This window comes from Galleria mellonella, unplaced genomic scaffold, assembly GCF_026898425.1.
Source record: "Galleria mellonella isolate WM207_F2 unplaced genomic scaffold, CSIRO_AGI_GalMel_v1 utg116, whole genome shotgun sequence".
Classification (NCBI taxonomy): Eukaryota; Metazoa; Arthropoda; class Insecta; order Lepidoptera; family Pyralidae; genus Galleria; species Galleria mellonella.
This window is the reverse complement of record NW_026441978.1, coordinates 3,826,785-3,852,133: the sequence shown is the minus strand read 5'-3', so window position 1 is coordinate 3,852,133 and position 25,349 is coordinate 3,826,785. Positions and strand designations below refer to the sequence as shown.

The window sequence follows — 25,349 nt, the reverse complement described above, 5'->3', positions numbered from 1 at the left end:
GCCAGCAGCATATATAAGAGGATTGTAACTCGAAAATTATTATTTTTCTATAAATAATATTCAAAGCATACTAAATAGTTGTGTTAAATGTTTTATTTTACATATCTTTATAACAGACTAATTGGGCATCAGTGCCCCTCTTAAAACGTCACCAAAGCATAGCTGCAGTTGCCAATCAGCTTGTCAAATGTAGCAACGACTGGCAAAATCCCCCTTATGGGAAAGGCAATGGTCAACAGTGGACAGGTAACGGCTGATATAATGATGATGTTGATATAACAGTTTACATAATATTAATTACAAAGGTACGTCATATTATCTAAAAATATATTTATTAAAATTAAAAAACTGTGGCTAGGCACTTTCATATCTTTATGGTGCGGATTTCTTAACCCATTGTATTCGCTCGCTCCACCTCTATTTTATTTCCCATGAATGAATCGCGCTTACCGTTCGAGACCGAGGTCACGACACGTTTTTTACCTTACGTGATGTAATTCATTCCGTCTTTCGTATTGTATCGACAAGTTAGTCACAACACAATTTTGTCTTTAAAATAAATGGTGTAAAATGTTAATTGTAATACAATCTAAAGTGTCGCCGATTGTAATTATCATATTTAAATTTACCGCTTATCGGGGGACTGGAATAATTTGAAGAAAAGTGAGCATGCGCGAAGGAAGTCATCTCGAAAATCGTGATTCACACATGGCGCAGTTTATTTACGCTCGCCGCTCGTGCTGTCTTCATAATATAAACCTATTTTTAGTTTAGTTTAACCACAATAATTTTACCTTTTAGTTAGTGAATCAAAGAGTTTTACGTGACATTCATATGGATAAATATGTGTGATGTGCCATTGTTTTTTACGATTGTAAATTTACAGCAGTATTATTTTTTAATAAATCGATAAGACTATTAGTGTCATGCGAGTGATAAGAAGATGGCTAATTGTTTGGCGGCCTGTGACTGCGATGGATATGAAGGAATATCCAAAGCGGACCTTGATCGCTTTACGGACACTATAGAAAATGTTCTCAGTGATGAAAAAGGGAGGAAACTATTTAGAAATTTTATGTACTCTTCGAAAATGAGAAGTGGTCGAAGAACATTGGATTTCTTGGAACACATTGATAAATTACTCAATTTTAAAGACAACGCAGAGAGCACTCGTTTCCCTAGATTTCTGAGTGACGTAGATCGTTTGATTGACGAAGCAGACAGAATAGAAGAATTAGATTTTGCCACAATGGAAAGATTGACTATTGCACGTGATTCAGAAAACAAGGAACAAATAGTTGAAGTACTGAAAATATTAAAAGTAGAAGCTACAAAAGCACTTAAAAGAGAGTACAATGCATTTAGAAAACATTTCATTCCATTAAAATGAATGTAAACTTACCTAAATTCCTATAAATATGGTGCCTTGTCCTAACAGCGTTATGGAGCATATTTGAAATTTCGCGCCTGTTATACCAATGTTCAAAAATTTTAATATTAGGCGCTTGACTGCATTAGCCTGAAGAGAAGCAACATCACAATTTTCTCTATTTTATACAGTACATAGAATTATGGTAAATTTTGTATGTAGGTAGGTAGTGGTTTTAATATTTGTTTTCTATGTGATCAAGAGTTATAATTTTGTTTATTTATTTTTAGTTTCGTTAATTTTCTAAGTTATTCTACCACATAAATATACCTATATGTTATTACGAGTATGATGTTACTGGATTTTTTAATACCGTACCCTTATTTACACATTTGCTTGTATAAATACAAAGGCTATGATTTTAATAAGAAGTAGGTAAATATCTGTCTGTTTAAACCATATACCTAGGTGATGAATTACAAACATGTATGGATATATCGTGCAAGAAATGTTCTATAAATCCTGTTTATTTTGCGACGGTGCGTGATATTTCAGATTAGTACCTACTGTAAATTGACCTATAGTTTGTTACAAACAGAAATGAGGCTGTTCCCATGGAGTGTGCCAATCTTTGGAAATTCGGGATCTATCATGATTTACAAATTCGCAATACACCTTTGAAATTACCGGAATCACAGTGGATTTGAGATTTGACGCACCGCTACGAACGCGCTTTCGCTACCACGGTTGACATCCTATCTAGCTACTTGCTACATGAATAAGTGGGAAGTAACTGGATCCTATAGTTGCAACCTTATTAATGTTCCTTCACGGTACCACGCATCGTCGGAGTCTCAAGCCAAAACGAACCTTATAATCATTACATGACACAGTGATATCTACATATTTGTAGCAAGCACAAGCTTAAGGGCGTTTGTCGTGAAACTATCTGTATTTAGCAGGGGCCAATCTGGTACCTTTGAATAATGTAAAAAAATTCCGTCCTTTATAATGAACGACCGATGACCATGTTCATTCGCAGTGTAGTACTATTCTCTAAAATGCAAAGTCGAAACGTAACTCACTTAGAACTTACTTCGATAGCGAAGTCACTCAGCCTTGAATTCACATTTTATAAAATATAATAAGTAAGGTTGATGCGAAGAGAGTTTTGAAATAATTGATTGAAAATAAATGTCTTAGTAAATAACAACAACACCTGAAATTGTATACTTCATTACATAACTGACTATCAATCTTCTTTTCATCTAATTCTCATATTCTCTAAGCTCTGGCAATGCCAAGTTTGAAGTGATATGAGTTTTAAAAGCTATAGTGAATTCCTAAGGATAGCACCACACTTACTCCAGTTCATTACGCCGTCACATTAACGAAATGCCGCTTATTTCTTGTTAGTTGTTTACAGGATACCAAATGCAAATCACTCGCAGATTCACTAGTGAAATTGAGTTTTACAGAATAACACTTACAGTTGAGCCGGCATGAATTATGAGCATTCACTTCGACGTTTATAAGGTCGTTTTACTAGAACTACTTAGGTAAATCGCCGTCATCTATTTACGCATCCTAATTAATTAACCAGCACTTACGAACTAATTCCAATGAAAATAGTGATATTAGTACATTATTTTATGTTGTGTAGTATATAATTCTGTTAATGTAAATTACATATATGTACATACTATTGTTATACGAATGTTTACAGACTATTTTAATAGAATTAATGAAAAGATAGGTAATAAATATTTGTTACTGCAAATATTTTACAAAACTAGATGTTATTTTGGAGGCATTGTTATTTGATTAAAATTATTTTGTTTAAATCCGCTATCATTAGTATGTGTGACTACCAAACACTCGAAGATCGACCACAACTATTACTACCAGAAGTTCCACAACCTACCATATTAGTCATGAGTCTGTTATTTTGTTGCTGTCTCACGGTCGGCTCAATTAATCGTTTGTTTGTATTTTCATTATGTTCTATTAAAATAGGTTACAGGTAGAGTTCTACTTACCGTATTGTTATATATATGAATACCTATTTTGGTATTTTTTTGTTGCCTAATCAAATGGATTATTAATTGATACCTGATAAGTATTCATAGAACCTACAAAATCGACATGGATAGAATAGCCGATAAGTTGCGCTGATTGGTAGACTCTTGTCACGTACATACCTAAAAAAAAAAGTCAACTGCGCAATAATTAGAGCACATTATTACCAATTAGATAGCTATGTATTAAACCACAAACTGTGGTTTTGCTAATTCCAGATAATGTCTGTGGTCACTGGCAATTGGTACTACAGTTAGATGTGGTACATTTTTTCACATGATAAATCTGATGGTATCACAAAGTTCTTTGAAACGCTATTTTAGTATGTTACACACATAATCTAAGATTACGCAATATTTTCTCCTCTATCCCGAATTGATTATGACAATTATTTTTGGAAACTTTAGGATTTGCTTTCATGATTGATCCCATGTATTTTTTGTCACGGATTCACAGTTGAAAGTCATTTCTTCTGTGCTAGAAAATCACTGTTATATTTTATTTGTAATAAACACCTGTTATAAAATGTAGATGTGATTACTAATGTATATTTTGGAGTAAATTATTTTATTGGTATTTATTTGATCATTATTTCACCTTTACCTTTTTTAATACAATTTGTATGTAGATGATATTGGTAAAAGATAGTTTTATTGTTTTGCATGATACTTAGAATGACGAACAAGCTGACGGCTTACCTAATGGAAAGTGGTAACTGTCGCCTATAGATGTGAACAGAACCATGGACATCATAGGATATACTATGAGGTCCATGGTAGTCTATGAGATATTGCCTGCTAACTGACATATTCATTCCAATTGTAAGTAATAGGGTCTCGCATCCTTTTACATCTTGCCCCTAGAGGGAGGGGTGCTCTAAAATTTGGTTTTAAATATTGATCAGAACCGAAGACTATGTGAATTTCTTCACAGATTTCGAGGGTTGTCTGCAACTGAAATTAACGACATGTAAGCTAATGAAGTCCTTTATCCGATAGCTGGCTGCGACTGTAAGGTTTCCTGGTCAACTTGTCATATCAGAATTAAGACACGAGTCGAAATTTTACAACTAAACACGGATTTGATGTTATAATTACTAAAGATGCTGTCTAAAATGTATATTCGTATAAAATATTATACTACGTCTATGATCTAAACAATACTATTTAGATTGTTCGAACTTCGAACAGTAAACTGCAGTAATAACTACGAACGAAACTTTTCGATGTTCCATTGACGGGTCTGACTATGTATGAACGTGTTACGTGGGGACAAAATTTCAATGGAAAACCATCTGAAACTTCGGAATTATGTTCCAAAGTAGTAGAGCCTCACATTCGATTCGCCGTGCTGTGTCAAAAATACGGCGAGGACTGTATGCCTATAGCTTACCCTGTGATTTATCCGATCTGAGAGGGCTAAGTTAGGACGTTGCTTATTTACAAAATCTCGAGTATGCAACCAGCACCAAACACTAACACAAAAGAGGTTTATGATATTTAATTATTTATTAAAATAATTGCACATTATTGTACATATTTATTATATACAGATAATTATTATTCAATACATTATATTAAAAAACCGTTTACAGCTTAGGTCATGTACGAATTATTAATGAAATAGATCCTTTTGTATTTTAATCACATTTATAAATAACAGTACGATTTGCCACTTCTGTATAACATTATGAGACTATGAGCCACTTTTTTTTTCTATATAATTCAAATATCACTAGCCACCTCGTCAATTACTTATTACATCGAATATAATATTGTATAATTAATATTCGAGTCCAATTTCTCGATTCGTTAAAATTTTGATACACCCAGATATAAAATTTTAAATATATTTCTTATCACTGCACTCTCATTTTAGTTATGCAGCAACATAACTAAAATGATATTTATTTCTAGGTTTTTTTCCATGAATAGTACATCTCTAATGGCTTGTTGACCTGTAAAATGATGAAATAAAACGGTAATTAAGTGATCGTTAAAAATTAAACAATGAATCATTAAACTATAAATCTGATTATGAAGATATATCCTGGTTTGTTTAATGTTATGGTTTTTTTATGCAACTTAAAATGGCAAATAAGCTGTCGGCTCAAATAATGGAAAGTTCCAACCGTTACCTATAGACATGGACGATACCATGTATTGTATGTAACAGAGTATACAGGGGTCCGCAACGCGTGTGTAATATCCCTGGTATTGCAGGCGTTCATAGCCTATGGTAACCACTTACCATTGGGTGGACCGTATGCTTGTTTGCCATCTCAATGGTATAAAAAAAAATACAGCCCATGATATCGTTCATGTGCTGTTATTCCAACAATACAATATCTTCTTCAATTCTGAGCCGATTCTGAGGATTCACTTTTTTAAACATATTGTCCCATACTAACTTGAGCTGTGGAAATCAGTTTGTTTAAAAAAAAAATAAACCAAATATGTAACAATTTTGCCCACTACTTCGTACATGTGGATTTCAAAAGAAGAGAAATCAAGCCACTTCTAGATGGCTCATCAAGATGGAACATGCACCAGATTTTTAGCTAGATCATTAGCACCACAACTGTAAAAATCGCTGCCATTTTAGTGTAGTAATTTTTGTATGATGTCGGAACAAACATACAGACAGACACAACATTTGTAAAAAAAATTTATTTGACTTCTATTAATGTAAGATCTGTCATATCATATTTTATTAAATAATTCTCATGTATAGACATCGTTTAGTTACGATTTTATTATATCAGATAAGAAATGAATGATATGTTACCTTCCAGAATTTATCATTAATCTGCCTGAGAGTCTGCGAACCAGCGAGAGGTACAAATTGGCCAGGTGATGGCGCAACGTAGATGCAGAAGTTAAGGAGACGGTAGGCTTCAGGCAGTTCTGCATCGAGATCTAGTGTGAGACGCATCGCCAAGTATTTGCTTAGATGGTCAACTGAAAAATGAGTTATTTAAAATTTTGTTAATTACTTCATTAAAAACTCCAATCCTTATCAATTTTATAAATGTGTAAGTGAAGTTTGCAACTAACTGCCATGAAGTTTAGTATAGAAATAGTATTTGAGGTAGAGATGAAAATATTTTATCCTGATTAATTAATTATCTTTTATTCATGTGAACAAAGTCATAGGTAAATACTAGTAGATATTTGAGAATGATGAGAGAGCAGCATAGAAGTACTGGCTGCGGTCTAACCTATTGTGATTACTCTAATTGTTTTCTCATTGTGATTATTTCTTGTAATTGTTTATATTTATAATAAGTTTACTATTGTAATCTTTTGGAGGAAACAATAAAGAGTATCTATGTATCTATCTAATCGGTGAGGTAATGAATAGATATACATCCTTTTAAAATCCATTCAATAATTATTTATATAACAATTAATAATTGTAGCAAAATAATTTACAGAGGCAAAATCTTCTTTTAATCAAAAAAGGACAAAAGGCAATTTTCTTCTAATTTGGACGGGCTGCATTATCAACTATTCTGGGCAATATTTACATATATATTGTGACATTTATTTACTAAAGAGATATCCTTTCTTATAAATACTAAATATGCTTTAATTCTAATTATGCTTAATTAGAATTAGAGCATATTTAGTATTTATAAGTTTTCTTTTTCCATGTTCCATTGACAAGAATAGAGCTATCAAAACAGGCTCCTATTTTATTAGCACTCTCAACAGTGTCATGAGCTTTGAGGGGATAACGGATTGTTAAAAATGGGAATTGGTACCCCCATTGTTAGCAATACACCCTAGCAGGTCGACCTCCTCGCGGTTCCCCCTGGAAACTATCATATTCTATTCCAAGTGAATCCATCACAATAGGCTAACTGGCCTGCCTTTCCATGATCACCTGTCATCCCTCACTGGTGCCCCGCCAGCGTATACCGTATACCGCAGGAGGGGTTACCATTCCATTATCATCCATTTAAAAAAAAGTGTCCTGAGCTAGTATCCCGACTTGGATATATTTACTTGTAAACTTGCTGAGTGTCATAAAATGATAATAAATTATTTAGAGTGTCCAATAATTATATGTTATTTATTATGTTTATATATATTGTCATTGCTAAGGAAGCAAATTGGGAAACTGTCGAGCTCCCTTAGTTGCGGAATGAATCACTACAACTAACATCCAAATGTTACTATCAATTTTAAGATTATATGTTTCACATCACCTGATGCATTAGCAGTTGTCTTCAAGTATCTCACAGAGCTGTCCCTGAGAGCCCTCATGAGTTGGTTATCACCAGTCATCTCTGTGGGGTGGGGCTTAAAGACCAATTCTATTTCATTAGGATTTAGAGGTTCGCCTTCACCTTCCGTGTCCATAGAATTCTCACCTTCAGTTCTGGAAATACATATAATAATTCAAGTAGAAAAATTTATAATATGATGTGTTTAGATAAATTTGAATGGTTTTTAAAACAGTTAAATATTGTAGTTGTTAAGTTTTTGGGTAGAAATTATCAATTCCCAAAATGTTTTTACTTTCCGAGTTTCCTAAAATGATGTTTGGTTTAGTTAGTTACATACAAAAAATCAATTAGTTTGTAGTTATTATAATTTCAAACTCATTTAACAATATCACATTTATAATTAACTATTTTTTTTTTAATATTTTTATGCTACTGTGTATAGGAAATGACATACTGATAATCTTGGAAAATTATAACCATCATCTTTGCTAATATTAATACACAGACAGAAGATTATGACAACCCTTGCATATTAGGGGAGAAGGGATTATTAGTAATAGAGATTAACAACACCATTGCTAGTAATATACCCTATCAGGTTGACCTCCGTGCAGTACTTCATGGAAAATATTGTGATTGATTTATTCTTGAATTCATCACAATAGACCAATGAATCTACTTCATTCTCGGCAATCATCTCACACGCGCTATATCAATGTATATTGATAGTGCAGATGGGATTATCGTGCCATTAAAAAAAATCCTCACAAATTGCTACCATTAAGAACTATTTAAAAACAAATGACACAATAATAGAATAGTCCAATTTTATGACTTACCTGCCATCACTAGATTCACTTTCTTCACTGCGTTCAGAAGTCAATATTGATTTTGCCCTCTTTGTGGTACTTGTGTTTTTAGATATAGAGCTCACATTAGACAAGACAGGGGATGGAGTACTCCTCACTGATGCTGGATTAGATGTTGATTGCCCAGAGGCAGTTGGATTGCCAGTTGTGGGAGTGGTATCTTTAGGAGCTGATGTGCTTCCGCCATTTTGAGCGGCACTATCTGTGTGTCCATTTGAGTTAGAAGCATTACTATTGTCATCATGGGTTTTTCGAGACCGTTGCGGTCTATTTTGTGACTGCAGTTTTATACCTTCTGTGATAGAATTAACTAAAGACGCCTGAGAATGTGACATACTCAGTTTCGCCAATACTCGTTCTTGATGAGCTTCATACTCGTCTCTACTTGGATAAATTTTCGATATAAGCAAATCAAAGTTCGGGTCTGGCCGCAAAGAACGCTTCGAAACTAATTTTTTACGGCATGTTGGACATTCCTTGTTTCCCGAACGTAAAGCAGTCACGATGCAGTCAGAACAGAATCTATGAAGGCATTCCTTAGTAGTCATCGTCTTCTTCAACATATCCAAACAAATAGGACACATTAATTCACTGTGTAAACTGCGGGGGGACACAGCGATTTCAGTGGCGTCTACTATCACTTCCTGAGGCATACGATGTAGCTCGTAAAGGGAGAGTTCCCAGGTTTTGTTCTGGGAAGGCTCCGTCGATGACATTTTGGATTATAATATAATATTTTCACAAATAAACACTCAATTATTTACGTGACCTGAAAATGACAACACACACCGAGTCCACCATGTTGTTTTATTAACTTTTTAAATTAAATTTTTTTTAGTGATGTGCGTACATCATTTGTGTAGACAAATTATTGACAGAACAAAGAAGTAAAAAAATAATATATCGTTGTTCAATGGTTATTTTTTTAGTAATTTTATATAATATTGTGCAAAAACAAGCAAATAATTACCAGTTGTCCGTGATTGACATAAAAATTGTCTAAAAGCTAGGGGTGGTCGCGAGACGCTGTACTTGCAACACTGAAAAATGGCGCGCCCATAAATTGTGTAAGATGGCGCGCAGTCAGTATTATAGAAATAATTTAACAAACTTTGACCTTTTTTAAAATTAAATAATCATAATTTTGGATACTAAACTATAAAATAACGAAATCATAAACAAATAAAAATTTTAGTGAACTCTATGTTTTTAATTCAACGAGAATTCAAGATTTCTTGAGGAACTGGTACATAACAAATTTTGTATGTAGGTACTGTAGGTAGTTAGAAAATATCTCAATACATTTATATAATTTAACTTAATAAGTTATTAATAAATCATTTAATATTATTTAATACTACAGTACTTACTACTAATATTATTTATTACTAGGTATTTGCTGAATAGGTATTAAGTATGTATTGCTATTTCCTAAATTATTACTTCCTACGTTCTGCCCATTTAATGGCACTACAGTAAATATTTGATTATTTTTTTTTTTTTTTTTTTTTTTTTTTTTTTTTTTTTTTTTTATGCCACTTAGAATGGCAAACAAGCTGATGGCCCACCTGATGGAAAGTGGTAACCGTTGCCTATAGACATGAGCAGTACTATGGACATAACAGAGTATACTGTTTCGCCCATGATACCCCCCATGCGTTGCCACTCCTGAGGACTCAGGTGTTACTCCTCTGTACCCAGTAAATTCACGCCATATCCCACCCTTCAAACCGAAACACAGTCATGCCAACACAACTGCTTCACGGTTGAAACACGAATGGGACAGAGGTACCCAAGCAATCGACTTTTGTACAAAGTCTCCCTCTGGTAAATCTGGTATTTGGTATGGTTTGCCCTAATTGTACATTTTGATTAGATAGATGTTGATTTTGTTGCTGTGGAACTAATAATGCTTGCTGGTTTTCTGGGCGTTGAACTATAATAGCTTGATTTTGTTGTGGTTGCACATTATTAGGATTTTGAACTAATATAGCTTGATTAGGTTGAACTTGTTGGTTAACCGGCTGAGGAATTAATATGGCAAAAGTCTGCTGTGCGTCCTGGCTGATAGGTCGTTGAATTAACATTGCTTGATTTGATTGAGGTATCTGACTTATTAACATCTGTTGTTGATTCTGCTGATTTTGAGGAACTAACATTTGTATTTGACTTGGTACATTTGCTTGTTTGTTAGATGGTTGTTGTTGGTTAACTAATAACGGTTGGTTCTTCAAAATTGCTTGCTGATAATTGGCAGGCATTTGTTGATTTGGTATAAATATTTGTTGATTAGTAAGTGGCAATTGTTGGGACAATCTTGCTTGTTGATTTCCTAGATCTTGTTGAAGATTGTTGTATACAGGTTGTTGATATTGATTGTAATTCATAGGAAGATGATTTGAATTTGAATTTGTAAGTAAAGTCTGAGGTTGCTCATTGCTCTTAAGAACATCCTGGGGAGCGGGTACATCATTGTTTTCTATTTGCATTGTTTCGAGTGGTCTTTGTTCATTTACATTTTTTACTGCATTGGCGGGAAGCAAAAGGCCAGAGATATAGTTTTGATTGTTTTCAGTCGGCGGTGTTGCGTGACACATGATCGTGATCAGTACGCAAGTAAAAAGAATCTGTAGATGATAAAATCACATTTATTTACGATTCTTGTATATAAAAAAGTATACAAAGTAGATGAGCTAAATCCGGCGTGGTGTAAAAGGTACTCTAATTCCACCCCAACTAACGAAATCTTTTCGAATTATGAAACGAATATTATTTTAAAATATTTAAATAACATTTATACAACAATTTACAATTGATAATCGCCAAGTTTATAATTAAAAATTAACAGAAATAAAAAATATCTGATTTATTAATTGATTTTCTTACCAGAACTTTAACGTGCATCTTGAAATGTTGCTATAACCACAGTAGTGGTTATATGAGATATTTGTTTATATATAGGCTATGGTTGGTAATTAAAGACATACCTAACACATAATGATTATTACGATAGAAACGAATCTTATAGGTACCGCTATTTAACATTGCTGTGGTTTACAATAACGATCTATAAAATTAGGAGAATTAATCTATTATTTAATTGCGGGATTTTACAACTAATAATACCTAAGTAGAATATATATTGTATATTAGACATACTATTTATAGGCATAAAGCGCTTTAAGTCTTCTTTCATCATGCGTACTGCCAAGGAGTGGAACTCTCTCCCTGATTACGTTTTTCTATCCAAATGTAATCCGCATCAATTTAAAGTAAATGTGAAAAGGTTATTCGTGGACTCGCGAACTCCATCTTAGACTACATTTTCGCTTTATTTTATTTATTTATAAAGACTTGGAATTTTTTATATCCGATAAGTTCGCCTTTTTTACCTTTATATATAATTTTAATCTGTATTTATGTTATTGTATTTCACTGGAATTATTCAATTGTTATTGTATATTTTTGTTTCTGGTGTAATAAAGAGTTAAATAAATATACTTATATATAAATATACTTTATATAAGATTTTTTTATATAAACAGTTGTTACTACAGGGTGGCAAGCAAGCATACGGACCGTCTATTGGTAAACGGGGTTATCGTAACCTATGGACGCCTGTACCACCAGGAATTATAATTTTTTTAAGAAAATTTAATACGCCCTTTTTGACCTCTTGCCGAGTCTTTAGGGAAAGACTCGGCAGGAAGATTATTCCAGAACCTAAGTGTTCGTGGGAGGAAGCTCCTATGAAACCGCACTGTGCGAGGAGGAAGGGATAGTTAGTAATGGGGAGTTTAATCCCCATTGCTATTAATATACCCTATCAGGTCGACCTCCACGCGGTTCTCCCTGGCAACAATCGTGACCAATTTATCATTGAATTCGTCACAATGGGCTAACTGACCTGCCTTTTCATCGTCACCGCTCACTGGTACCCCGCCAGTGTATACCGATTGCGCAGGCGGGGTAACCATGCCATTTTCACGCATAAAAAAACCGCACTGTGCGTGACCATTCTGATTCTATGGTGTGAGGTTTTTTTTATGGGTGATAATGGTTTATTTACGTTATAGGTATATTTTACGTTATAGGTACTTATATTTATTATATATTTTTTTAAATAAATGATAATGGAATGGTAACCCCACCCGCGCTATCGGTATATACCGGCGGGGCACCAGTGAAGGATGATAGGTGAGGATGAAACAGGTCAGTTAGCCCATCGTGACGAATTCAACAAGAATTGTTCACGATGGTTTCCAGGGGGAACCACGTGGAGGTCGACCTATTAGGGCATATTGCTGGCAATCGGGCTGTCAAACTCCATTGCCAACAATTCCTTTCCCCCCATGGTGTGAGATTGGATTCCTCGCCGATGGCGAGCGGTACGATAGTGAAAAATATCTACAAGATCTAGTATTATTGCTACAACTCGTAGTTTACCGTCACTACTCTAATAACACTTTAAAATTCACTTTCATTTTTTAAACATATTAATAAAAATGGCTTTCAATTCAATCGTATTTTAATGAGCTTGTTAGTCTATATTATCTTCGCCAGCCTCACAACAAATTTGATAATTTTACAATCGATGGCGTTTATGTACGTGTTAGTTCCGTATGTAATAATTTTATGTCGATTTAAATCGACATTTTGGATGAAAAGCATCACCATAAATAGTGCAGTGAGTATAGCAAATTATTTTTATTATACTATGCTACTTATCCACTTATTTATTATACGATTAAACTATTAAGTTGTGCTCTCGCCGGCGGAACGCGCGTGGCCAACATAATTACCAAGGAAAGCTCTAGTTATGAACAATTTTCCGTAAACTTACAACATCATAAACATTTATATTATATAGGTCAGTACTACTAATAGTAGCTAATTATCTTGGTCGTACGTTTCCTTTCTTCTTTATAATCAAGTTGTACGTATAACCTATTTTCTGTTTGACCGTGTATAGTGTAAGCCTTTGATATTGATATAATAATAAATATTGTATTTGACAGTGTGGGCAACACTAGCTTTTCCTCTTCCTTCTTTTTTTTTTCTCCATTTGTTTGATTTGTCGTAGCCGCGCATAAAACTATAATATAAAATAAAAATTTAATTCAACCGAATACTTAGTTTGTGTATATATATATATATATATATATGCTATCTCGAATTTATATCCGACTTTATCTTATCAAAATCAAAATATCTGGTTATGCTACAATTGCATATTAAATTAATTATACTGTCATAGGTATCATAAGCTATGTTTACACATATGTTTTCAAGACAAGGTCAAGATCCTGCTGCTGACTTCTACAAGTTTATTAACGAAAGTTTAAATGAAATTTGAGCGAAAATGCAATACAATACAATGCACTCGAGTTGCCTATTCATAGTATAGCAATAATATTTTGTTTGCTATTATTATACAACAATGGTTTACAATAAAGTAAAATTAAATACTCAAGAGACAATGAAGAAAGATAAATCTAACGCTAGTTTAATGGTTCGTGGTTTTCTCCCACGAACGCTCAGGTTATAGAATGAGCTCCCTGCCGAGATTTTCCCTAGAGACTACAGTATGGGGTTCTTCAAACAAACCAGAGGGAGACTTTGTACAAAAGTCGATTGCTTGGGCACCTCTGTCCCATTCGTGTTTCTACCGTGAAGCAGTTGTGTTTGTATGGCTGTGTTTCGGTTTGCAGAGTCCCACCCTTCAATTGGCGTGAATTTACAGGGTACAGAGGAATAACACCTGAGTCCTCAGGAATGGCAACGCATGGGGGGTATCATGGGCGAAACAGTACATATACTCTGTTATGTCCATGGTACTGCTCATGTCTATAGGCGACGGTTACCATTTTCCATCAGGTGGGCCGTCAGCTTGTTTGCCATTCTAAGTTGTATACCACCATATATTTACCAGAGGGAGACTTTGTACAAAAGTCGATTGCTTGGGTACCTCTGTCACATTCGTGTTTCAACCGTGAAGCAGTTGTGTTTGCATGACTGTGTTTCGGTTTGAAGGGTGGGATATGGCGTGAATTTACAGGGTACAGAGGAATAACACCTGAGTCCTCAGGAATGGCAACGCATGGGGGGTATCATGGGTGAAACAGTATAGTCTGCTATGTCCATGGTACTGCTCATGTCTATAGGCGACGGTTACCACTTTCCATCAGGTGGGCCGTCAGCTTGTTTGTCATTCTAAGTTGCATAAAAAAAAAAAAAAAAAAAAAAAAAAGTATAAAAAAAGGGGGTATATTAATGTTTGTTCAGGGTCGGTATCATGAACGTAACATCCCTAGTGCTGTAGGCGTCCATAGACAACAGTGACCGTTTACAATCAGGTGGGCCGTATGCCCCCTCAGTAGTATAAAAAAAAACTCGTAAGGGATTTAGCGGGAAGATGTATAGATGGATCTAGATTAAACAAACTACTAGAACATTCTACCTCATTATACGAAAGCATGGCGGACGTCACGTATTGAAAATTAAGGATAGGAACATGATTAGAAATTACTATGTTCAACCAGGTAAGTCAATTTAGTCGGATTGAGTTTGGTATATTAACGTAATTTTCATGTGTACTTATGAATAAATGAAGACAGCTTACAGACCTACTTCTGTTCCACTTATACTGACTTAGGTCCGGGGTTTATAATTAAATATGAACCTCTCTATTTTGAGTTTTATTACCAAGCGTAGTGAAATTAGCATAGGTAAACAAGCTGACGGCCCTACTGACGAGAAGTAGTGACCATAGCTTATAAACACTAGGAAAACCATAGAAAACACAATATACACTGTGATGGCAATCCTGAAGGCTATTTATTTATAAATTGCTGACCACACTTACAGTATCCCAAAACGTGTAGTGAGCTATAGGTTTATTTTACAAAATTAAAAATTCTAACAACATTTTAAAAATATATTTATTTTGTCATTAAATATATCAATATCTGGCTGCTGAGCAATCAGAGAATTGAGCAGAGAAATAGTCTGATAAGTGGGAGCAAACTGAGCAGTACAGGTGCGAACCGGCGGTGTCAATAGTAATGGACACACATGCAATCGCATGCAGGGTTGGGGTTCGTACAAAGAACAACGGCTGAGAGTTGCAGGATTGTCTATTCTCCAACGGGAGCAACCGATAATAGTGTATCATCAAATTACACTTTCGCCTTACCTCGAGCGTTTCTGACCCACTATACTGGATACGAACAGCGATGGGTACAAATAAGGATAGTAGCCGTAAAGTTTACTATATAAAACACGTGCAAATTTCCTCTGAACTCTTTCTATCATTATCTTGAATTTTGTGTCATGAGGTTATTATTATTATTATTATACTATTCCACTCTTCAAACTGAAACGCATGCATGCAAACACAACTGTTTCACGATACAAATACGAGTGAAACAGTAGCATCCACGCAGACAACTGTTAAACAGTTTCCCAATGGTATAAAAATATAATTTGAAGAAAGTATGATCCAATCTTTTATCGGCCAATATGCGCTCAGGTTATTGCAGTAGTTGTGGCCGATTATGTCGTTACTATTTACGTTTACTGCTAAATCTAGGCCGATTTTCACACGACTATCATAAACTAGATCTAGTGAAATTCAATTTATTGCAAATGAATGTAAATATATTTAATTTAGACATTTTTTTATTGTATAAACATTTAACAACAAGGTCACTATAATTAGCGAAATTTAATAATTAGACATGTTTATAAACTTTGTAGTTGAATATTTTATGTTTAAGTATATTTCTGCATAGCAATAGTAAATAAACCTAGATTCGCACACAAATTAGATTCAATGTGTCCCAAATTAAAATAAATGAATAATAATACCAGCTGAAGACTTTGTACAAAAGTTGTTTGTTTGGATACCTATGTATATCCCATTCGTGTTTCTACCGTGAAGCATTTGTGTTTGTATGGCTGTGTTTCGGTTTGAACGGTAAGATATGGCAGTGAATTTACAGGGTACAGAGGAATAACACTTGAGTTCTCAGTAATGGCAACGCATGGGAGTTATCATGGGCGAAACAGTATACTCCGTTATGTCCTTGATACTGCTCATGTCTATGGGCGACTGTTACCACTTTTCATCAGATGGGCCGATTAAAGGATTTTTCAAAAGAACAAATGTACAGTATGCTGCACTTTTTCAATCATTAGTTTGGCATCTTAGACGTAAAATAGATACAATTAAGACGAACATTAATAAAATATCATTTAATTGGTTTCTAATCTAGTATCCGGTATAGTTCTGAACGTGGCAGAAATTAATAGATATATTTTAATTGCTACGACTCGAGTGTATGTTCTAACAGTGTTACGCTCGGAAGCGAATCATTAAGATTCCAAGATATGCAGATTTCAAATTTCTTCATAATTTACGGAAACTATCAATCTTCTTTATATTAATTACAAAGAAAGTTTGGGTGACGGTGGGTACATTAGTGTGGCGAGGCGGCGGTAAAATTACCTAGTACGTCATTCACGAGATAATCTAGTTCACAAATGATGTGCAAGACACAGTAGACAATGTAAGTTACTAGCTTTTACCTGCATCTTTGTCCGTGTGACCGCAGTCTGTTCACTAATCGAAATAAAGCCTTCTCCATGCTCTATAGTATGTGCATACCTAACTTAGTAATTAGTTAAGCCATTAAAGTGGTAACAGACAACAAACAAACTACCTTTCACATTTATAATATTAGTAAGATTTTTTTTAAAGCGAGTTCTAAAAGAAAGAGGTTCTGAATTAGCGTTTTTAAGATGCGATTTTATATTATGCATTACGTCGACAATTCTAAACCGATTTTCACAATTCTTTTTGCAATTGATAGAGTTCATCATCATCATCATTTCAGCCATTATCCGTCTACTGCTGGACATAAGCCTCCCCCATAGACTGCCATAAAGAACGGTCCAGAGACACCTGCATCCACTGACTCCCTGCAATGCATTTCAAGTCGTCACTTAATCTAGTGGGGTGTCGTCCTAAACTGCGTTTCGGTTCGATTGATAGGGTTAGCCCCATTTTAATATTATTGATGAAAATATTGCTCATTACGAAGTAAAATTTAAATTCAAATATTTAATTCGTAGGTAGACATTTTGTCAGCGTAGGAATCCCATCTTCTGTGGACACAAAGTACGTAGTGTACGCTGACACAAATGATCCCATGCATGATGGCCTTGTTTATCGTACAATAATATTTGGTTAAACTCTTATTAAAAAACACTTATTGAACAAAGCCTATTACACACTAAACGGTAACTTGAATGACAAATGTGCTTGGTGTTAGTCGATCAATTACGGTTTTTTAACAACCATGTAATTTTAGACACAGTACATTTAAATAAATACATATACTGATAACAGAGATTTAAAAGAGTAATTGTTGAGTTTCTTGCGGGTTCATCTTACCAGTTAACAACCTTCCGAACCCTGTAGTAGATTAAAAAAGTATAACGATTTAAAAGTAAACAAGTCTGTTTCAATAAAAAAGATACATACATACATACATATCTGTCACGCCTGTCTCCCATTAGGGTAGGCAGAAACAATGGAAAAAAAACTGAATATGAAAAAAAAAATGATTCGAACTTGAATTTGTTTGTTTGGTTGGCATACAATAATTTAAATCTTAACTTGTCCAGAGCAAGTATAATACAGTTCCACAATCAGGAGGGGAATAATATTTGAGGTATAAAATTAATTGTGACGGTCAAATTATTAATGAAATTAATACAGTAACATTTTTGGGAATTGTTTTGGATAAGAATTGTACTTGGAAAAATCATATCAATAATGCATGTAGTCACCTAAATTGCTTCTCATGTGCAATATGATGGTTGGCAAAGGTCGCTCTCGAAGAAACCAAAGGAACTTAACGGTCGAGTGATGAGCAGCAGCGTCCCTCTTAAATTATCTCTAAAGTTTAACTTTGGTTGCCAATCCGCCTGCCAAGCGTGGCAACTACTGGTAAAACCCTCTAAGGGGGAGGTTTAGGTTCCGCAGTGGTCAGTTAAAGGCTGATATGATGATATGAGTAATACTCAGATTAGTATAGTATTGCTTAAGAACTATAATATATCTAATGTAATTGTTAATATTTTACTAAACTAGGTGTTATCTTGCGGAAGTCCATATCACTGGTCATTTGATGAGAATTATTTTAATTCCGCAACCATTAGTATGTGTGTGACTGCTAACACTTTCAGATTGATCACCACTATTACTTCCATAAGTCCCCTAAGTCAACCTTCCATATTAGCCATTAATCTCCAACTGCTATTTTGTTCACGCACGTTTGCGACATGTGTTTCACCTCTGAACGAGGCATCTTCAGGCAAATTTAAATTTTAATGTTTAATATGGAAGGTTGTAAAACTTTGGAGATCAATCTTCGAGTGTTGCCAGTGACACACTACTAATGTTAATGAAATGAAACAAAATAAATCTAATTAAATAACTAAATATATTACACTTCAAAAATGTAAATTTAGATGAATTATCTAATTGTAAGACCTTGTTTATACCCATAATGAACAATATAGATAATAATAACAAATATTCCACGGATATTTAGCTAATAATCACTTGCTCTATGAGCATTAAGTCATTTTTTTTGTTTCATTCGAGTATTGTGCTTTATGCAATTTCTTGTGTTTAATTTTGACTTTAAAAAATGTACCGATACCGAGGTGGAGACGGCATCAAAAAATCAGCCAGCGGGATAAGGCCATCACAAGGAAATGATTCGAAATTTGTACGCATACTCGTATATTACGTTCGTTAACTTTAATTTCGCCAAGTTATTTATATTGATATTCAGATTGTAATTCTACAAAATTTCGAATGTAAATCAACCCGCAGACCTTTCTTTTAGAGGCAAATTAAGTTCCTGGTAATTAGTGCCATAACATATGTCACTTTTTCAATATCCTGTTTAAAACATTAATAATAATATATAATGAGAGTAACTACTATAATATTATATTGCCTATGGATTAGTATACAACCATAATTTAAAAACATTTTTTGGAACTTTCATATCTATCGCGTGATCTCGTGGTCAATTGAAAGTCGAAATTAGAATTATTCTTATTGTAATTGATAGTACTCGTTTGTATATAAAATGGTTAGTTTCAGAATTATTTTGTTAAATTTAAATTCGATTCTTTGTATTAAGAAAAATTACAAACATTGCTACTCAAAATTAAGCGTATCTGGTTAATTTGTAGAGACATTTTGCAATCGTAGTTGGCCACAATTCGTGGTAATAATGGCTACCCAGATTTGGCGAAGCGCCAATGCGGAACACAGCCCGCGATTACGGACTACACCACAGATGGCTTATCTTTTGTATTTCAATTGCATTGTAATTGTAAAGTAAATTAATTAATAAACATTAATCTTAGTACATATCAGGCAGATACATTTACAGCATTTTGTTAGCTACACCAGTTAACAGTAAATTTCAGTAAATTGATTTCGCTTTTTAATGTTCCTTATGAAATAATGAGTTGGTTTGTATAACAGGTACTTCAAATTAATTGTAGTAATGTAAGGCATATTATAATTTATATTAACTAATTCTTGTCATTTCAATCCAATCCAATTTATTTATTGTCACAGATATGGGTCATCATTTTCTTGTTATTTGTCACTTATTTAGGGTCAGAGAAATTTATATTTTTCTGTTTTACAAATTCCTGTCAGCCACAATACCTCATACCTCCTTTCTGTTTATCATTTATTACATAATCCATCTACCGTTTTATCGGTCATCCGCGTCCTTTACTTCCATCCACTTTCATATTAAAAAAAAATTTATAACATGATTACAATCGTCTGCAATACATGCCAATACCAAGACAATCTCTTAACAAATTCTTTGACACTGGCACAATTTTTTAATGAAAATAAAATCAAGTTCATTCTATAGTCTATCATAAAGGTATATACAAATAATTAATGTCAAATGATGAGGATAATACTAAAATAATAATAATATTTAAATATATTAAAAATAATATCGTAGTCATCAGTTAGCTCGCATGGAACCCAGTTAAATACTTATTCTAATAAAAATTTCAATTGATGTAGCTTCATTATTATGGGGGACCATAGATATCATAAAACCATATATTAAGAATGATACCTGTAGATACAGTACTATTAGCGTATTTAAGATTGGCAAAATGCCAAAAGGGATGTGAAACCTTAAATTAGTCGAATAAAATGACACATTTTTCAGATATGACTTTGTCTATAATTGAAAGTATTGCTCGATTCCTGAGTTGGGCACCAGACAATTCTGGGGTGGGTTTAGCCTACTCGACCTCCCCTTTAAATACGCTGTCAGTCAATTTGAAAATCGATAAAACAATGTTAATCGATTACAGCGGCAGGCGTCCGAATCGTTATGCTTATGACGCGGGCCCCATTTTATCTTTCACGGTTCACTAGGCGCACTCAATGCAACGGAGTTGCATCATTAATGTATGAAGTACATAAAGATATGAATAATGATTCTATGGAAATATTTTTGGTTTTAAATATTTTTTTTTTTGTAATTGTTTTCTTTTTATTTTCTTTATCTTTAGAGCCTCGAACTTTTGCTCTTTCTTGCATTCATTATGTTTGTTATAAGGTTATCAAATCATAGAAAATTTAATTAAAAATGTATTTTTTTTTTATAATACAGGGGGCAAACGAGCATGCGGCTCACCTGATGGTAAGTAACCACTGGTTGTCAAAATATTTATGTGTCGGTTTGAAATTAATTTAATTACTGAGTATTAAGGTCTTTTCGAGGTAGGGTGTCAAAACACGAAGCTTTCTAAACCCTAATTCATTTAGTAAGGAGCTAAATTAATAAACATAGTAATGTGAGACGCCTTAAATAATATTAGTAAATTTTAGAACTTGTATTTACATAATATAACGGGGTCACACCCACGCACTATGTCAGTTAAACCTTAAACAAAAAAATATCTACGTTATGACGACAAAGAAACAAAGGAAAATTAAAATTAATAAAAAAGTAATTGATGTGATTATATAAATTTAACAGAGAGATATAAAATAGCAGAGGGAAACTTTGTATATATATTTGTCTGCTTAGGTGTTTCAACTACTAAGCAACTGTGGTTATGTTTCAATTTGAAAGGTGTGATATGGCAGGGAAAATATAGACTATGCAGGCATCGACTCGCAACAGTACAAGAACAATGAGGAGACTCAAACAAGCTGTGATGTCTATGGTTTTTTTTATACAACTTAGAATGGCAAACAAGCTGACGGTCCTGATGGAAAGTGATAATCGTCGCCTATAGACATGAGCAGTATCATGGACATAACAGAGTATACTGTTTCGCCCATGATACCCCCCATGCGTTGCCATTCTTGAGGACTCAGGTGTTATTCCTCTGTACCCAGTAAATTCACGCCATATACCACTCTTCAAACCGAAACACAGCTATGCAAACCCAACTGCTTCACGGTTGAAACACGAATGGGACAGAGGTACCCAAGCAATCGACTTTTATACAAAGTCCCTCTACTACTGCTACTTTTTTTAAATATATTCGTTCCCCCCAAAGTTAAGTTAAAGGTTAAGTTCTGAGACTGAGCTATAGGACGGTTACCGTTTTCTGTCAAATCTATCCTGTAAGGCAAAATTCGTTAAAGCAATTTTTATATTCAAATCATAGACGTAACATAACGTGCTACGTACTGAAAGAAGCTTATGTCAATAATTGATGCTGGGTGTCGGAAAGTACCCACCTACTTAGAAACAGTGCCGCTTGTCACTTAGAATACATAAGGAAGTGACCCAAATTAGTAAGAATAAACTTTGTGAGTCATCTACTGTTATTTGTCTTTTAAGTGTCATTCCTAAGAAGAAAGTACTAAGAAATAGTATCTATGTACATATAAAATATAGAGAACAAAAAAAAAATAATTAGGTGTCAATAATTTTTTACTTTACTTGCGCAAATTCAAACGAATTGACCCTTCTTTGCATGACTTTTTTTTTTGGTGAAATAAGGTGATATAATTCATGTTCAAAATTAAAGTAAAAATGGTTAAAAAAATAAATTTGATAGCTATGGTTTTCTGCAATGGATATTAAAAAAAGGTACCCAGACACGATCAACTTAAATAAAAATTGTTCTTTTATATAATTTTTGGGCATTCATTGTTATGATGGAAATTTCCACCATTATGCAAAGAAGGGTTAAGATCGAGCAATATTGTGACTCAAAGGAATAATGAGTAATATAATATATAGCAATGTCTATATATTGTAGTTACAATATATATATTAGTCGAATAACAGATATATTAGATATCGGTTATCCAATATATAACTCACTCATAATGAATATAGATATCCGACAGGTACGTGCGATATCGCAATTGTTAGCTATCAATGTCGAGATATTCTCGACATTCTCGACATCGAGATAGCTAACAAAAACTCGAAAAAATACATTCGGCTTAAGTATTTTGTTTTTGTTTTAATGTGTGAAGATGGAATGGTAACCCCGCCTATACTATCCGTATACGCTGGTGGAGCACCAGTGAAGGGTGACAGGTAAGGATAAAGATAGGTCAGTTGGCCCAGAGTGACCAATTGAGCAAGAATTAACTTCTATGGTTTTCAGGGGGAACCGCGTGGAGGTCGACCTGATATATTGTTATGTATTGCTAGCAATGCGCCTGTTAAGCCTAATTACTAACAATCCCTTTCCCCCTAGTATTTTGTGTTATTATTCCTAATCCACATTGATAAATAATCAATAAATTCACTTTATAAAGCGTTATAATTGCAACTGACCGACATTTCTACAGCCCGAGGTCTAAACTAATTAATAACTTCACAAATGGATTAATTGACAAGGATCACTCAATTAAGAAAGTTTGTTCGCCGTTTTAAATGTATTGAGAATAAGAGATAAATGCCACGTCTGTACAGACATCCTGCATGAAGTACTTACTTAAATTAATATCTGTTAGAAACATACCCAAAAGCTTGTTACAGTAAACTAACTTTTATCCGCGAATCCTTCCACCGATTCGTGGCCGGGATATATTGAACAATTGAATAGATGAAACGGTAACTCCGCCTGCGCTATCGGTGTACGCTGGCGGGACACCAGTGAGAGGTGATAAGTGAAGATGAAAGCAACTCAGTTTATCCGTCCTGATCAATTCCAAAGTAATTAACCACGATAATTTTTAGAGGGAACTGAATAGAGGTTGACCTGTTTTTTTTTATTATACAACTTATAATAGCAAACAAGCTGACGGCCCACCTGATAGAAAGTGGTATCCGTCACCTATAAACGTGAGCAGTACCATGGACATAAGAGAGTATACTGTTTCGTTACCATTCCTGAGGACTCAGATGTTATTCCTCTATACCCAGTAAATTCACGCCATATTCCACCCTTCAAACCGAAACACAGCCATGCAAACACTACTGCTTTACAGTTGAAACACGAATGGGACAGAGGTACCCAAGCAATCGACTTTTGTACAAAGTCTGTTTCCAGGGGGATCCACGTGGAGGTCGACCTGTTAGGGTATTAGCAATAGGACTGATAATCCGCATTACTTACAATCCCTTCCCCCCTTATATATGTGTATTAGGAATGTTTTTGCGTTTCTGACTATTGTTTTGACTTTACCCGGACTTTAGTCTTCGCTCCTTTTTCCTTCTGTCATCCCACCAACATAAGCTCCTTTATTCGCCTCTTACAACACCCACGGGAAAAAAGGGGTAGCCTATTCTATGTCGGAATCACACGACATAATCTCATCAATAATATATTAAGATCTAAGGAAACTACAAGTACCATCACACCGCAGACATATGAAATTTTATAGAACAAAAAATCGAATACCACAAACGAGTAAAGCCGCGGACAAAAACTAATACGAGTATATAGATATCGTAAAAACTAAACATAAGTAATAAAATTTATCAAATATTACACAGATTCTACCTAAGTTTGATCGTAAAACATATAAACGATGTCTCATATTTCTATAATACGACTCCCATGAGAACATAATGGTATCTTAATACACGAGGAGGAGTTTAACGCCATAGTTCACAGTTATTCTTAGATAGTAAATTGTAATTACACATTTTAGTCCAGTAATTGTTCCTAAATGGCTACGTTTTCATATTTATTGACTTGTTATATTAACACAGTACATGTACACGAGATCTGAATAGTAAAATTTGACGACAATATATATATATATATATATTTTTTATGCAACTTAGAATGGCAAACAAGCGGTCGGTCCACCTGATGGAATGTGATAACCGTCGCCTATAGATATGAGCAGTACCATGGACATAACAGAGTATACTGTTTCGCCCATGATACTCCCCATATGTTGCCATTCCTGAGAACCCAGGTGTTATTCTTTTGTACCCTGTAAATTCACTGTTATATCTCACCCTTCAAAGTGAAACACAGCCATGAAAACAACACGGTAGAAAAAATGAGAACGAGGTGCCCAAGCAAACGACTTTTGTACAAAGTTTCCCTCTGATGAGGTGGTATTCGTTTCTTTTTTTACATTTCAGAGATGTTTCTCCCACGAACGCTTAAGTCATGGAATGAGCTCCCAGTCGAGGCTTTTTCTAGATACAGCATGGGGCTCTTCAGAAAAAGGGCAAATATGTATTAGCGTTCATAGGCTACGGTAACCGTTTACCATTAGGTGGATCGTATG

At 34.3% G+C, this 25,349-nt stretch overlaps 2 protein-coding genes across 2 annotated transcripts; both read right to left on the bottom strand.

The window, feature by feature from the left end:
- Positions 1 to 4,972: 4,972 nt before the first annotated feature.
- On the bottom strand, positions 4,973 to 9,395 carry LOC113511478 (E3 ubiquitin-protein ligase RING1). Its single transcript, XM_026895105.3, has 4 exons — positions 8,522 to 9,395; positions 7,662 to 7,834; positions 6,236 to 6,408; positions 4,973 to 5,405 (listed from the first exon to the last, which is right to left on the bottom strand). Exons 1-4 carry the CDS (start codon positions 9,265 to 9,267, stop codon positions 5,361 to 5,363), a joined length of 1,137 nt encoding a protein of 378 aa, XP_026750906.1. The 5' UTR covers positions 9,268 to 9,395; the 3' UTR covers positions 4,973 to 5,360.
- Positions 9,312 to 11,657, bottom strand: LOC116412966 (transcription factor SPT20 homolog). The gene is made up of 3 exons (XM_031909274.2): positions 11,438 to 11,657; positions 10,417 to 11,178; positions 9,312 to 9,320 (listed from the first exon to the last, which is right to left on the bottom strand). The coding sequence occupies exons 1-3, from the start codon at positions 11,453 to 11,455 to the stop codon at positions 9,312 to 9,314; spliced, it is 789 nt and encodes a 262-aa protein (XP_031765134.2). The 5' UTR covers positions 11,456 to 11,657.
- Positions 11,658 to 25,349: the final 13,692 nt, after the last annotated feature.